Raw genomic sequence first — 17,253 nt, 5'->3', positions numbered from 1 at the left:
ACCTTTGGTATAAGAGGCTTGTTCTCTCTATTCTGGAAGTGATTTCTCCATTCCCAGAAAAAGAGAAATCTCCCAAAAGACGGAAATTGCCCCATTCCTCCCAAAGACCGGGAGTGGACCCTTTCTGTGCTCCAGACTCTCAGGGAGGGATGCTGGTCGACTGAAGGGTAGAGAGGACAGAAGTGAAGGCAGTGAATCACATTCCAGCATCAAGTGAGAGTCACACAGTACTGAGGATCAGCGGGTCAGGGTTTGAACTGGACCTGAAGCTCAACCAGACAGTGTCCAGCTCACATAAATGAATAAAAACATTAGCAAGATGCTTCACTGCTTCACCACTCGGACACAATAAAGCTAAGTCTAAACATTAGTTTATAGTCAGTTAGTTGCTATTAACTAAAACACTTGTTTTAAACAAATGTTTTTGTTCATTGAAATGAAACAAAATATAAAATAAAATATAAACAATGTATTTGTTAAATAAAATATAAAACAATAAAATAAACGAAATGTAATATAAATAAAATATAAATTAAAATAAAATAAATAAATAGATGAAAAATGAACATTTAAAAATCTTATGAATGACAAACAACACCTTCAATATTTCTGTTCATGTAAATGAAACATAAAATGAAATTAAGTAAAATATTTAAAAAAAATACAATAAAATATATACATTTTGCATTCACAACTTAAATACATGTAAAACTAAATAAAACTAACTAATTAAAAAAAATAAATCAAAGAAATGTCTCCATTTGTGCTTCAAGCAAAAAATTCATGAAATTACATGAATAATATGACACCATTATTATTTATATATATATACATATTTATATATACTATTATAGTATTTTTAACCAATGTGTTCCTTGAGATTAGTATTACAATAAACCACAATGTGAAATGCTATCATTCAGTGACTTTCAGTAACAACCTTTGGCAGAAAACTAGCAGTTCACTTAAAAAGGTAATCTTGCTGCTATTGAAAACATTTGCAGTCCTCTGGAATTAAACGAAACATAAAATTAGCATGATGCATGCATACTTCTCATGGTGATTTGTCCTGTGGTTGATTGTGCAGATGTGCTCGCTGTGAGACGTTCTGCAGGCTCCTGGATCCTCTCCTGACCTTGGCCTCGGCTCTGTGGTTTGAAGAGGAGAGCACAGCGCTGTAGGTATTCCAGGAATGAACGGAGCAGATTTTTCCTTCTCACCGCTCCATCCACAGCCAAATCATCATAATTTTCTGTAAAGTTGCTTTGTAATGATTTGTATTGTTAAAAGCGCTATACAAATAAACTTGAATTGAATTGAATTGAATCTCACACCACCTGACTCCAAAAATATTACTCTCACAGACACTGCTGTCTGTGCAAACGCCATAAAACTCTGCTTCCTTCGCCGTCTCTGGAGGGTAGCTGGTGCTCATTTTAAACAGGCTCCTGTATGTTTGCATGAGAATCTTGTGCAGTGCTCTCATCAGTCTTTCATTTATCTTATCTACATTTGTTATTAGGGATGTCCCAATAATGAATTCATGTTTTGAAGCACCACTATTTCTGTTCTACACACCTTTAGTTATGGATTTGTAATATAGAGGTATGGCAAGTTTAAACCAAATTTACTAATAATTTTTCATAATATAATAATTAATAATAATAATAATATTGTTGCTGTTGTTGTTAATAATTATGTATATATAATTAAATATTGTAAAAATAAAAATTATTGTTTAATACCATTATATTGTTAGTCAAATTTACAATAATATGATTTGTTATAATCATTGTAATATACAGCATACCATCTATTAAACATAATATAGGATCTGAAACGTAGTCTATATTTCATATATTTTTCACTCTTCAAAATATATTATTCTTACTCTGGACATTTTGTTGATCTGCACAAACTGATAATCGCTCAGACAGAAAAACTGCTAGTCTGGTATTTTTGTGGAAATCTATGGTTTTTTCCTTCATTGCTATGTTGATAAATGAAATGCACCTGTTAAATCTGGCGATGGGTTCAAAGTTGTGTGCCAAATCTGAACATGTTAACCCATATTCAGTGGTGCAGGCTGTAAATCTATGAAAACACATGCATCACCACAGCTCTGCAGTTGCTTTGATGCTGATGTAGAAGTATATCACTGGGAAAGTTTTAGGTAATAAATTAAACACTCTCTAAAGAGCCAGACACAATAAAAACTGTAATATGAAATTCAGTATATCTGACACTTAAGTTGTATAAAGTTTATTAATTCTCTCGTTTCTTCTCGCTTTCAGGCATTAAAAATGATTTCCATGAAAATGTATTGTTTTCACCAGCTTGCCACATTCCACCCCAGAAATATTCTCTGATCGCACCATGTGGGTTTCCTACATTTATTTATATATTTTCCAAAGATGGTGACTGAAAAATCACGTTCAGATACTAAAACACCTGCTACATCACTTACGCCCATGAAAAATGTCCGGTGACACTGATTATCACCATGTCACGCTGAAAGACTTTCTCTATGTTGTTCTTGTTCTCCTAGAGATGTGGACTGTGCATTTATTTTAGGGTGTCTGTACATCCTCTTTTTCCCATACGTGTCTAAATTGCCTAAAATGGCTTTGTTTTCCTATTGTTTTCATACATAATGAAGATAATGACTGAAAAGCACTTTGACCAATAGCCTGCAGGCATTGTACGTACATACTTGACCAATTGTGACATAAAGCAAGGCAAATACAAATAAATAACTTATAAGGACTGTAAAGAGTAAGTCAATATAGGGAAAAAAAACAAATTACTGACATTTTAGGCCATTTAAAAACCCTGTCCTGAAAAAAAAAAAGATGTATGGTCTCCCTAATTTATTTATTATCATTTTGTCATTTAATGGACAGTATTTTTTTCTTTCAATGGCTGATTCTTAAACAGAAGAGCTAGTTATTGTTGAAAAGTAAAAAAAGTGCTACATTATTTCAACCCCGTCACAGTAAGTTGAGTATTTATACATTATAATTTGAATACATAACTAAACTCTGGCAGTATATCTTGGTTTCACTGTGGCTTGTAGTAAATTACCATTATAATTGGGGGGGAGGGGTGACTCAATAACCCATGACATTTCTTTTCAAAACCCTACAAACTGTATTCTTGTTTGTTGTGCCAAGAATAATATTTTTTTCTGGAACGAAATTGATAACTATGATTTTTTTTCCCATAAGAGATTTGAGCTTGAATACAAGTAGGAACAATGAATTCCAGTTCAAGTGTTACTTCTGTTTGAACCATGTGTTCAACTTTATTATGTCACTGCCCTAAATATGAGTGATTCTTTTTATATATATTAAAATCTTTATATTTTATATTCTTTATTTTGCATATTCTTTTATAACATCACTGCCTTAATATGATGGAAGATCAAGTCATTGTTTTTATATATATTTTAAATTTTATATGCTATATATTTTAAAATGTGTATTTTAATTTCGGGTAATTTATCTTTTTATCATTTCAAATCTTTATAAAATGAATTTTGTATAACCCATTGTTTTCAAATTTGGATTTAAGGACTTGCGTTGTTGTCACAGCTGCAGCTCTGTGTAACCAGAGAGTGGCACAAGGCGAGAAAGAGAGAGAGAAATCATTAAAAACAGATCGAGTGGGCCAGATTTTTCATTCTGGCACCAGGGGCTCAGTGTGGTGTCATTATTTCCATAAGTCCACGCTGACTTGTTCTGCAGAGCGCTGCTGGCCGGGTCTGTGCATTGGATAAGAGCTTATGGCTGTTGATTAGTCCAGGACCTGAGCCCAGATTCAGGATCCTGAGGTTCGGCTGGGTCAGAGGTGCATGAAGCCTTAACCTGTCTTCTGTTTTTACCCTAATCATTTAGACAGTGTTCTGCAATTGCTGGGCAACATATTTGACTTCAAATACAATAGCAGATTTTTTTTTTCGTTTACAGATATCAGGCATTTTGAGGCAGAGCAGCCAAAGAAAAGGTGCTCTCATTTAAAATGGAATAAGCATTAATCTCTTGCTTCCTTCATATTCCCATTTGCGCTTCCTCTCTGGCTGTGTTGTCAGACTTTTTCATGTAAAGGTACATCCATGAGCTGTACAGATATAATCTCAATCATGCATTTATGTATGCATGCATTTATATTTGCATGCATTTATATTGGCTTTTATTCATTTATTTGCATAAATCCTAAACTTCCATGAAATTATTTATGCGTGCATGATTTTTATTTATTTATGCATGCAGTTACTAATTTATTTGTTTATACATGCATCAAGACATTTTAATTACCATTCTCAAAATTAATTGTGGTTAGATTCTTATTACTGTAACATAATAAATTCTATTTACATTTTAAAATTAAATGTATCCCTCTATATATTTGGTCACTGGCAAAACATTCACTAATATGCTGAAATATTTGCAATTTATGTGCTTGCAAACAAACTTGTAGTCTTCAAAGGAGGTGCATTATTCCTGCTTTTTCTTTACCGCTATAATGCAATTTAAGCTTTAAACAATTTAAAATACACATTTTTCAGAAATCTGATTCTTTTTTTGCAGTTACTGCGTTTTTGGGCATCCAGTTATTTTCCTAAACACAATCAAACCAGAAGATGCTGATGTCTCCTGCATTCTCACACTGACCGCTTTTGATTAGATTAACAGTGTCTGTTTGTTTATAGAGGATCTCTTTTCAACACAGGTGGGATTCAACTCTACATCTCACTTCTATTTTACAAATTTCTCAGGTATGACTTTGGATGAATCTGAGGGGGTTTGCAAAGCTGTTCATCATTTTATCTTTAATCATGTCTTTTTTTTTGTATTGCATTAGGCTCACTGTGTGCACAAATACTTGTCTTTTAATAGTCCTTTGGCCAAATTTATGAGATTAATGTTATTTTTGTTTATGAGAAAACCTTAAACCTTATTATTCCTTAAATAAACCTTGTTATTCCAGCCCTTACTTCGGAAGAAATCTCTGAAAAAAAACCTGACAAAAACCTGAGACATATTTACAGGCCAGAATATCAGAAAGACTTGTTCATGATGGGCTTTGTTCAGTAAATAACCTATGGAAGCCTGTTTCCAACACAGGACAAAAATCGAAAAAGAACATTTCAACTATTTATCTCACAATTCTGACTTTTTCTCACAAATCAGTGAAAAAGCCATAATTGCAAGATATAAATTCAGAATTGTGAGATACATACTCAAAGAAACCCACTACAATCACGGAACAATGGAAAAGACTGAAGAAGAGCAGACCAAGATCACAGCAGAGCAGTGTGAGAAACTAGTGATGTCCTGCGGCCGCAGATGTGCTGAAGTTATTCAAAACAGGAGCCTCTACACTTCCTACTAATTTCTGACAGCTGTAACCCTCCAAAGTTTTAGTTGTAATGTTCATTTGTGCTTCAGTGGTTACTGTTCTTTAATTTTAATCATGTTTTCCACAAATAAATTTTTTTTTTTAATACCTAAAATCTTGAGCAATGGAGATTAACAGTTTCATAAAAAATCAAGTATTTATAGATTGTTCTTTAATTTTGATCTTCACTGTATATACTCATATAGCGAGATATAAACTCAAACTGTGAGATATAATTTTGCAATTCTAAGAAAAGTTATTATAATTACCTTTTTTGCAAGGTGTAAACTCATAAATTCTGACTTTTTCTCACAATTCTGAGATGTCACAATTACCTTTTTATTTTATTTATATATATTTCTGGTGGCAGAAACAAGTTCCCAAAGTAACAACCACGCAACCACCCAGAATAACTCAGAAACTACATAGCAATGCTCTGACGGCACAAAAACAGGATTTGCACAGGTAAGCACCATGCACATTCCTTTAAGTTTAGTTTTATATTAAATATATAATGGTTTTCAGCAAATCCTAGTTTATTCTATGGCCTTTACGTTTTTTTTACAAAATTAATGAAAGCTGTTTGACGGTTCATCACACATCAAGCTTCTCACAAAGACTGAAGATGTATAATTTTGGGTTAATTCTGGGAACAAGCAGTAGGCTTTTATAAACTGTAGTTATCGGTCTGGCATGTTGTCATGCTGATGAATGCATTACTGAAACGGAAAGAGGCGAAGCCAAGCTGTTATTTGTTTCAAATGCTGAATTACGTAATGCTCTCATGACTCTGGGGAATCGCCTTGGCCAGAGAGCGTCTGCATACTTTCAGAACATGCAGTTTATGTAAGACAAGATCAAAAGTTCAATGAAGAACATTCCCAGAACAATTATTTTTTTGCTTCTCATTTGAAAACAGTTAAGTAATGTCACATGAATTTTGGACATAATAAGGGTAAGTTATCACGGCTTTTGGGATTATGAACACTCCCGTCAAAAACTCCCACAAGGCACATACAGAATTGTTTGTAACTCTGTAACTTCTGGAAATCCTTATGGATCTAACTGGAATTGTTGCTTTGCTACAATCCTAGAGTTTGCTTGAAAAAAAATAATAATAATGAAAAATAATTGATTTGGATTTTTGAATAAAAGATTTGGAGAAATGTAGCACTACATCAGATGCTCACCAGTGCATCCTCTGCAGTGAATGGGTGCCGTCAGAATGAGAGTCCAAACAGCTGATTAAAACATTACAATAATCCACATGTAATCCACAAGTACAGTCCATCATTTAACATCTTGAGAAGTGAAAAGATTCATCTTGGATGGCCTGAGGGGGAGTGAATTTTCATCAAATTGTAATTTTTAAGTGAACTATTCCTTTAAAGGGATTGCTGCAACTGTTATAATGAAAGTTAAAGGGGTCCAAAACAACAGTGACGCCTTATAAGTTTCACTGTGTGCACAAACAGCATTAAAGCATTTTTCAGAATATGTTCTTTCTACAGTAGAAAGTCAGTAATAGAGGTTTGAAATGACATAAATTTGAGTAGATAGGCTTAACAGTCTGAATATGTGATTTGACAGGTTTTTCATATGTGAAAGCATTGTTATATGATTGAAGATGAAATCCTGAACACTGAAGAAGGATAACTGATATCAAAGAAGCAAAAAGCCACTAATCTTATACTAATATTGTGAAATGTTATTACAATTTAAAATAACGGTTTTCTATTTTAATATATTTCACGTGATCCTTCAGAAACCATTCTGATATGCTGATTTGCTGCTTATGTATAATTTCTTCTTATTAATGTTTAACACATATAATAATAAACCGTGATACTCTTTTAGGTTTCTTTGATAAATAGAAAGTAAGAAAGAACAGCATTTGCATATAATAGGAATATTTTGTTACTTTGAGTTACTGGAGAATTTCTTTACTGTTATAAATGTGACCCTGGAGCACAAAACCAGTCGTAAGTCGCTATATTTTTAGCAATAGCCAAAAAAAAACCATTGTATGGGTCAAAATTATTGATTTTTCTTTTATGCCACAAATAATTTGGATATTAAGTAAAGATTGTGTTCCATGATGATATTTTGTAAATGTCCTACCGTAAATATATCAAAACATAATTATTGATTAGTAATATGCTTTGTTAAGAATTAATTTTGACAAATTCAAAGGTGATTTCCTCAGTAATTAGGTTTTTTTTTGCAACCTCAGATTTTCAAATAGTTGTATCTCGGTTGAATATTGTCCGATCCTAATAAACCATACATCAGTGGAAAGCTTATTTATTTAGCTTTCGGATGTATAAATCTCACTTAAGAAAAAAATAATTTTATCCATCCAATGTGATTTAAAACAGTGGACACTTTTTATCCAAAGTGACTGAGAAATGAAAACTAGTGATACACATTAATGAGGCAATAACACAAGAAGTGCTAGCAATACAAACTTTTAAACATTGTCAAAAATATAAGCCAGAACAATGAGTATTTTAACAAATAGTGAAACCATGTTTTTTATATAACTCTTGAGACTTAAATTAACATTGGATTAGATGTTTCTCCTAACATTCTATACATTTAAATACACACAAATTACATAAAGTAGAAGTACAAAGCTGTAAAATGAATATGGATGGCAGTTCAGATCATTTGGTCTTGCAGGAATTTCTTGAGAAATGTTTTAATTCACATTGAGATCTGACTTTCAGGTTGCAGATGTTGGCATCTTGGCTACTCTGAGCAGAGTTTGAGACATTAATGTGATTTCTTCTGACACGGTGGAGAAGACGTGAGTTTATTCTTTTCTCAGTCTTTTCCTCAGGAGAGAAGCAGGAGACTTGAGTAAAAGTCTCCATAGTGTCTTTGCTTTGTAGAAACAATTAAGATACTATCTCTCTTTTTTTCTATGTGAATTGTGATGTCATGTATCTGTGCTGTTTGTCTCTGTTGAGGGGGTGGGAACAGGTTGAGGGAAGGATTCTGGACTGTGGTTTATTGTTATAAGACAGCATACGCACTTATGTTCCTTCACTTGAACCACAATAACAGGGATTATTTCACGCTAGCATCTCCACTGACCACTGGAACAAACCTCCAGCACGGGAACTGAGGTATTTACCCTGGACCACAACTCAAATATTATTCCAGCGCACAATCTGACCTTTAACTATTCCAGTGAGATCTTGTTTGGAGCATTTTTAGTCTTTGCAGATGCTCTGTGTTTTCTGCAGCTGCTCGACATTTACCCTGCATGCTCTCTCAGCGTGTCCGTCAACAATCTGTTTACCAGACCAGCTAATGAAGCTCTTCATCAGATTTGTTTGACTTGTTCCAGCGCTAAAGTGTTTTTTTTTTTTTTTTTTTTTTGAGTGTGTGAAGCATATGCAGAAAGTCATAAACTCTTATAAATGTCAGGCCATTGTCTCCATCCCGAATAACATCACTGTTACTTCTCTGAGGAGGATGAGGATGAGAATGAGAATCACCCTGAACCTGCTGTCTCTGGTCTGTCTGTGTGCCGCACAAAAGAAATGGACCCAGGACACGTCCGAGTGGGACCTCCGGGGTAAAATCTCTTGAAATTTATACTGTTTTTTTCCTATTAGTTGCCACAGGTGATGCGAGGAACTGTAAGAAAAATCCTGACTTATCTAACATTTCACTCTTAAAGAGATGTTGTGAGGATGTACTGCAAGTGTTGTAAAATATCTCCAAAATACTTTACAAAATTTTTACAAACAGGGTGCAAAATAGATCTCAGAATGCTTCATGTAATCAATGAAAGATGCTAAACTTTCAGAAAACAATACAATGTAGAGCAAAATTCAAAAGCACTTCTTCATTTTGATGTGCCCTATTTTTACAGATATAGCTTAAAACTCTGATTTGTGAGTTTTTTTTCTAGCAATAAGAATTTAAATAAACACATTGATAAAATGCTATGTTTGTGATTTAAAAAAAAAGAAAGTAAAATGGCAGAATGGAACGGTTATATTATATAGAGCAAAATTTATAAAAAATAATAATAAAACAAGTAAAATTAAAATGATAATAAAACTAAAAATTATGATAATAAAAATAATGATATTAATTAATTGAAAATAATCATGAAATAACTCTGGTTGCTAGTTTGTTGGTTTGAAGCAGTGGATGAGCTTGTATTTCTCATAAATGTGTTTGGCCATGTTTATTAATGTCTGATGATTTTTTATTATATAAACTTTGGCAGTAGGGTTAAATATTTTGATCTTGGCACATGCAGAACCTTTATTACATTAGGAAAAAATATGGGACTCCAGCTAGTGCCCCAAATTATTTAAAATAGCATATTGCTATTTTGTAAGCGATGCAAATATGTTAAAAAGAGGCATTTGAGAAAATAAAAATAACCTTGATGGAAATCAAACTTTTTATATTTTACTAGTGCTTCTGGTTGTGTGTTCATTGAACGTTCAACCTGTCACTGACTGAAATTATGTAAAATCTAGTGCTAAAAGTCAAATAAATTAAATTAAGTGACAAACACACACACACACACACACACATGGACATGCATCTAATGGCAAAAAAACATTCACTTTTGACAGACAAGCCAAACAGCAGGAGCTGCTCAAACCTGACGCAGGTTCTGGACAACTGGAAATTCGCCATCATGTACCAGGTGAAAGACATGCTGGTCAATGATCACGCATCCATCTTACCAGAATATGTCAGGTGGGTTGTGAAGAGCTGTGGTGACTTTTGAAGGTGTTTGGTTTCATAAAACGAGGTCTGGTCTGTCCATGGCACACATACTGTCCACTCCAGCCTCACGCCACTTTTTTTCTTTTTTCGCAGCAACCAGAGAAAATTGGGATCATATGGCAAAAAAGGAAATTATTATTAATGCAAAATATGCTTTGACTAAAATAAACCACTTAATCTGCACAATATGTGCTTTCTCTAAAGTACAGGACCTTTGATCCCAAGCCTAAAATCTGCTCAGCAGCTTCAAGCCCCGTTAATCATGCAGGAAATATTTCTTGTGCTTAATTATGACTTCATTTCTAACTAGTGCTGCTACAAATCATCATTTATTTTTTATTATCTGACCTATGAGCCAGCAAAATGTGTCACTGGGGTTTAATCCAGGTCCTGTCATCTAATCCATACATTATATTGTTTGAATTATAACTTTGATTACATGTAGATTATAGCCATGGGTTTTTAACATTTCCGTGGATTTTATTTGAAAATGTATTTGGACATATATAGTACATTTTTTAAGATATTGCTTTTTCATTTTAATTACCCTTTTAACTTTTCTGCACTTCATCTAAACTGAGAAAAATAATCTGTAGGGTTTATTTGTATTTACTTGCATTATTTAATTTACAATATTTTACTAGACTAAACAAATCCTGTCTGAAGGATCTATGTTATGACCTCTCCTCTTGCCAACCGATGATTTGAAGAATTATTTAAGCAGGACTAGTTAAGTGCCCACATTTAATAATCGGCTTTAGAGTTTTAGGACAATATTATGAACCACATGTTTTTTATGTATATATTTTATGTTTTATGCACAGGATCCAGCCCCTGTCGGACGCAGTGGGAGACCTTTATAGGCAGTTCAACACTCTTAAGGAGAACCTGGTGAAGCTGACCAACAAGTTTGACAAGGTAGAAAGCTTTGTGGACGAGATCCAAGCAGGAAAATTTCCCAGGCCAAAAATGTTGATGCCTCCGAGACTCCCTGTCAGGAGAATCCCACATCATGTTCCAGTGAAAAGCCCTGCAAACGTCCCAGGTAAATCAGTGTGGGCTCAGAGGAGAGCCAGAAGAGGTCCCGGGACTTAACAGACTACAGTAACTCAGGAGAGGTGGCTGATCAGCTTACTGGATCTGGAGACATAATCATGATGCTTTTCTAATAGTAGTCAGCTTAAACCAGAGATGAGCCTGTCAGGTATTAAAAGGAATAGTTGACATATAAACAAACATTTGTTGAAAATCTTCTCCCCCTCAGGCCATCCAAGATGTGAATTATGTTTCTTTATTAGAGTAGATTTGAAGAAATGCAGCAATACATCACTTGTTTATCATTGAATCATCTGTAGTGAATGGGTGCCGTCAGAACGATAGTCCCAACAACTGATAAAAACATAATAATAATACACAAGTAATGCCAGTGTGGATTATTGTGATGTTTTTATCAGCTGTTTGGACTCTCATTCTGACGGCACCCATTCACTGCAGAGGATTCAATGGTGAACAAGTGATGAAATGCTAAATTTCTCCAAATCTGTTCAGGTGAATTTGCAAATCTACATCTTGGATGGATTGAGGGTGAGTGCATTTTCAGGTAATTTTCATTTTTAGATAAACTATTCTTTTAATACAGAGCGCATTCTGGGATTTACGATGCTTCATATTGCAAAAAATGACAGACTTACCTGCGTCATAAACTGACTGTATGGGACATACTGCTTATGAAAGGATGGGTTATTTGTATAGTGAAGGAGTTTGACATTTCTGTATGCACAAATTATTTAGAAATGTTAACAAAAAAAAATGTATATTAGATCATATCACAAATACATTAATCTTTTAATATTAGAGATATAACAGTGGTAAATATATGGTCATTTTGACTTAAACTGAAAAAAAAAGACATTGTCAACTGTTCTTATGTATGGTATGTTGTATTGAATATTGAAATGTTTACTTTGTTCTGCTTTTGCTAATCTTTTGCACAATAGCTTATAATGTGCAAGTACTGTAAATATAGATTCTATTGCAATATCCACAAGTATATGTGTATGTTTTAACATGCTTATCAAGGCACATTACTCAAATGAAACTCAGATAATAAGCATTTCAGTGCATCTCACTGTTGCATGCTATAATAAGCTACAGTTAACTCATTAAAAACAATAAACAACTGCTCACAATTATTATTACAATTACCATAGTTTAAAAAAAATAGTGCTGAGCAACTGAAAAAGCTGAAAAAACTAATGTTTGTGGTGATATCAGATTAATTTTCTGCTGGACAGTGTCAGGGGTCTGAAGATCTGCATGCATTTATTGCATTTGCTGAATTTTTGCCTAAATCTAAACATGAAAATATCATTTGACTTTCATGGCTGCAGATGAGCTGGATGAAATAAACAGATGATCATTCTCTCTACAAGTGTTTCTTATATAAACTGCTTCAACTAGCAAAACAATATTTTTAATAATATTTCGTGCTTCATGTATAAGATTAAACAGTTTTTCATAAGCTGGCAGTCGGAATTGTTATTTTGCATAAACTCAATTTGTGAATCAGGATAATCTTTATATAATTGTGTGTTTTTTTCGCAGACAAATTCATGCAACAGCTGTCTGAAGTCTTGAATGATGTAACATTCTTTGTACGATGTTTGGTTTGAAATCAGCTTTGAAGTTTGAAATTAAAATAAATAGTCAATGGCAGTCTGGTCCCCCATCTTCATGAGAGCGCCATCATCTGGACAGATGGAGTAATCATTTCACTCATTATTATTAATGGACTCGGCTAGATAAAGCATCATTAAAATATGTGACTTGTTCAGCCAAACAGTTTACATCAAGTAATATGTCATAATATAGCAAGATTTGTATGCCATATAGTGTAAAATAACTACATTACTGATTTTATTAATTTATTTTAAAATGTTATATTTATTTATTATAAAGAAAGAGGCCATTTCAATTAGCTTGAATAATTTTTTAAATGAGCAAACAATATCAAATATTTATTTTATGTGATATTTTGGGGTTAATCAACCCAAAATAAATAAATACATGCATGCATAGCATATGCATATGACGCGTGAGTAGACAGATGTTTACTTTTTTTACGTACAGTTTTATATTTTTTCAGGCAAAGGACCTTTATTTTGAAAAATCCCAAACAGGAAGTTTGCGCTCTGTTTACTAGCTGTAGAAATGTTCATGACGCTTACAGTGAAGGTTAGTTTGTTGTTTCCGAATGTTTGTGCGAAGGTTCTATATTTTTTCTCGTATATCCTTTTAAAAATAATGAGTTTAACACATACAGTGCATGACTTTGTGACTTTCTGCCTGTGTTAAAAATATTTAGTAAAACTAATGTTATTGAGCTCCAGAGATGTGAATGTTTCTTACTTGACAATCGTTTCTTTATATTTATGAATTCTTGTGTGGTTTTTTGGCACAGCGACTGCTCAGTATGAACCTTTTAGCCATAATATATGTGGAAAACTTGAACTACATTAACATTTGGGTTTACTGTACAACTAAGAAGACGTGTCAATAAAATACATGTCAAAAGATGACTAAGTTTTTATTGGGAAATATGTTCTTGGAGTAAAAGAGAGAAATACGCTCAGGTGTTACATAACTAAAAGTGAATTATGACCACATTCTCCATATCTCCTGAAAATACCTCAAACGCAACCTATAAGTGTTTGTTATAAGTGTATTATTATAACTTTATAACATGAGTAATTAATTGCACTTAAATTCAACAGCATGTTAACCCAAGTAAATAAGTTCCCGAATGCCCCATATCTCCTCTGTAAAAACATGAAACTGTGCGAACCAGATCTAATAGTGCTTATAGTGGCACAGTATTTGTCTCTGATATAGTTCATGCATTGGTCCTCGTGACTAGTGTCACCAGTAACACACACAAACACATATCTAAAAGAACTGAACAGCCAGATGATTCAGGTCCTGTTTGTTAAATAAATAATAAACCATGCCATTCTTGTAATTAAATAGCCTTAAAGTCTGCAATTTAACCTCATCGATCAAAAAGAAACTAAAGACATGTTTTTTGCCCTGATACCTTCAGGTCCAAGTCTAACTTAAACCACTAAATCCACTTTTCAGGAAACGGGTCACAACCCAGTATACAGGTATGTGTACGCAATATTAAAATGTATAACACATAATAATCATTTCTTACAAACTTTGGGGTGCTGATTCCAAAAATAGTGCCTGATTTTACTTGAACATATCACACTTTCTCACAAAATACGATGCATTTTATAGGATTTTTGCTTTTAACAACCATTTGTAAGGTGAAGAAGTCTTATTATCCCTCAATCAGCAGAAAACAGTGGCATGAAGACACGATTGCTGTCATCATTTGAGCCAGATTACAGCTATATGTTAGATTCTCAGCAAATTATCACATGTACAAATGATTCTGAAGACTTTTATGTTATGCCTCAACCTGATTTCCACTTCTTCCACTAATTTGAAGTTAATACATTTTGACTACTTCTTTTTGTCATTCTTCAAATCTTCATTCTTGTTCTGTGAAAACTTTGTTTGTGATGTAAATATTTATTATTATGTGTAAACATAAAATACGATGTATAAATTATAACATGGTGGTCATACAGTTATTATTTCTATAGGCATGGAGGATGACATACAAGAGGAAGTCCTGTCACAGTTCAAGGAGAGGCGGCTGGGCGGCTGGCAGGTCCTGCAGCTGACGGCGGGCACAGGTTTGGCGGTTTATGCCGTCTGGGCAGGAATCCTGATGCCGGGGTTTCGCCGAGTGCCGCTCAGATTACAGGTGAGATGTGAGGAGTGTGTCTGTCTTAATGTTTCTCATGAGGAGTGATTTATCAGTGTATGACCGCTGCTGTGTTCCAGGTGCCTTATATGCCAGCAAGCAGAGCTCAAGTGAGTAACGTCATGATGCTCCTGAAGGGCCGATCTGGAGGCATCGCTGACCTGGGCTCAGGGGACGGCAGGATTGTGAGTCATCCTCTTAATTGTTCATTTTTTAATGCATTGTAGGAAGTCTATTATGCTCACTAAGGCTGCATATTGTTTAATCAAAGATACAGTAAAAGCAGTAATATTGTGGAATATTACTTTATTTTATTATTATTTTATTTATTTTCTATGTTAATATATGTTAAGATGTAATTTATTCCTGTGATCAAAACTGTATTTTCAGCATCATTACTCCAGTCTTCAGTGTCACGTGATCCCTCAGAAATCAGTCTAATATACTGATTTGAATAATTTATTAGAAACATTTATTATTATTATTATCAATGCTGAAAACAGTTATGCCGCTTGATATATCTGTGGAAAAGTACAGCATTTATTTGAAAAGCAAACCTTTGGTAACATTATGATTGTCTTTGCCATGACTATTTTCAATTTAATGCATCCTCACTGAATAAAAGCATTAATTTATATTTAGAAAATCGACCTCAAACTCTTGAACTGTATTGAACGTGCTCTTGTGTTTGTTTTAATCATGTGCAGGTGTTAGAAGCGTGCTCTAAGGGCTTTTCTCCAGCAGTTGGTTATGAGCTCAATCCCTGGCTTGTTCGTCTCGCGTATTTTCATGCATGGAGAGCTGGACAACATAAAAGTATTTCATATCGGCGAGAAGATCTGTGGAAGGTACATCTAAACACTCAAAATACGATATTAATCTATATATCATATATTAGAATAGAACAGAATATTTGTATATATTTTGTGTGCGTGTATGGGGGAGATATGTGTGTGTGTGTGTGTGTGTGTTATATATAATTCTAAATAACATATACATTAATATTATTCTCCCAAAATATTTAACTATAATATTATAATGTATTGTCTTACACTATCTTAATTTCTCATACACATTCTCGTTTCTCATACAGAAGCAAGATATGATTGGTACACAGTATTGTTTGTAATATTTGCTCGTGTTTGCTTCCAGGTTGATCTCTCGGCGTATAAAAATGTCACAGTATTTCTAGCCCCTAGTGTGGTGAGTACCACAGTGATCCCTAAATCATTTCATAAGACTTAGAATAAAGTCAGTCAAAGACTTTAATGTGTTTGCATCATATTATTGAGCCCTCATATACAGTGTATTGTGTCTTTATCAGTTAAGTCTTTTACAAAAGAAGTTACTGGCCGAGCTGCCTGAAGATGCTTTGATTGTGGCTGGACGTTTTCCGTTTCCTGATTGGACGGCGTGTAAAGTCGAGGGTGACGGTGTGGACAGAGCGTGGGCCTATCACATACAAGAACTGAGACATCGCTACCAGTCACAAGATGTGCATGAGGAAACCAGCTGAGAAACATTTCAAACCTGTGCTTTCTTATTATTATGTATTCATTTTATCATGTTTTATGGAACTCTTTGATGCACAGAATGTTTTTAAAAGATTTAAGCTATTAATTCATCTTTTTAATATACCTTCACTCTTAAGTGAAACAAAACATAAGATGTCAAAAACCAAGCTGCTGTCTGTGGGTGTTTCTTGAAGGGTTTGAACACGCGGATCACTTCCTGTTTCTTGATGTGACCTAGAAAAAGTTGTGTGTACAATATTTCTCTTTTACAGAAAAAGGAAATAAGCCTAATTTATTTTGAGTCATCTTTATTGAATGTGCTGTTTTGCAAAGTGCATGTTTGTAAATGCAGAGTGACTGTAGTCTTACTCAACATGTACACGAGCTGATGGGTTTCATAATGTGAAGCCGTTGAGCAAACCACAATAAACAACCAAGAAGCAAGAGAATCGCAAGTGCTTTCCTTTCATCGTCAGAAATGACAGACTGTCACAGATCGTTTCTCACAGTCCAGGAGGAACATCTACATGCAGAAACAAAAAGGAAAAAAAAATAGATTTAACCTATGATGTGATACTGCCATTTATATTACATTTTTAAAGTTAGCAAATAAGAAGTACTTTTTAAAGTTAGCAGATTAGAAGCACTCAAAGCAACAAATTCGAAATGTTCAAAATCACAAATATTTGACATCAAACAGTGCCAGTTGTAAAAGTAGTTGCTATGGCAGACAAACCCACT

The 17,253-nt window shown here is 33.9% G+C and overlaps 1 protein-coding gene across 2 annotated transcripts; it reads left to right on the top strand.

The window, feature by feature from the left end:
- The first annotated feature begins 14,261 nt into the window (after window positions 1-14,261).
- On the top strand, window positions 14,262-16,961 carry antkmt (adenine nucleotide translocase lysine methyltransferase). 2 transcript variants are annotated; one of them, XM_059557376.1, is made up of 6 exons: window positions 14,262-14,327; window positions 14,835-14,998; window positions 15,079-15,183; window positions 15,706-15,846; window positions 16,151-16,201; window positions 16,323-16,961. In XM_059557376.1, exons 2-6 carry the CDS (start codon window positions 14,837-14,839, stop codon window positions 16,512-16,514), a joined length of 651 nt encoding a protein of 216 aa, XP_059413359.1. In that variant the 5' UTR covers window positions 14,262-14,327; window positions 14,835-14,836; the 3' UTR covers window positions 16,515-16,961. The 2 variants fall into 2 exon arrangements, with proteins under 2 accessions (XP_059413359.1, XP_059413358.1); XM_059557375.1 differs by having other exon boundaries at window positions 14,282-14,327; window positions 14,820-14,998.
- The last annotated feature ends 292 nt before the right edge of the window (window positions 16,962-17,253 follow it).

Source organism: Carassius carassius, chromosome 9 (genome assembly GCF_963082965.1).
Source record: "Carassius carassius chromosome 9, fCarCar2.1, whole genome shotgun sequence".
In the NCBI taxonomy this organism is placed as follows: domain Eukaryota; kingdom Metazoa; phylum Chordata; class Actinopteri; order Cypriniformes; family Cyprinidae; genus Carassius; species Carassius carassius.
This window is presented reverse-complemented; position numbering and strand designations above follow the sequence as displayed.

What these genes read in the sequence shown, in the direction of transcription:
- antkmt (XM_059557376.1), top strand. Translation starts at nt 14,837, where the DNA reads ATGGAGGATGACATACAAGAGGAAGTCCTGTCACAGTTCAAGGAGAGG. An exon ending in GCTCAGGGGACGGCAGGATT is followed by an intron (nt 15,184 to 15,705) that starts GTGAGTCATCCT and finishes AATCATGTGCAG; the next exon opens with GTGTTAGAAGCGTGCTCTAA. An exon ending in GGCGAGAAGATCTGTGGAAG is followed by an intron (nt 15,847 to 16,150) that starts GTACATCTAAAC and finishes GTTTGCTTCCAG; the next exon opens with GTTGATCTCTCGGCGTATAA.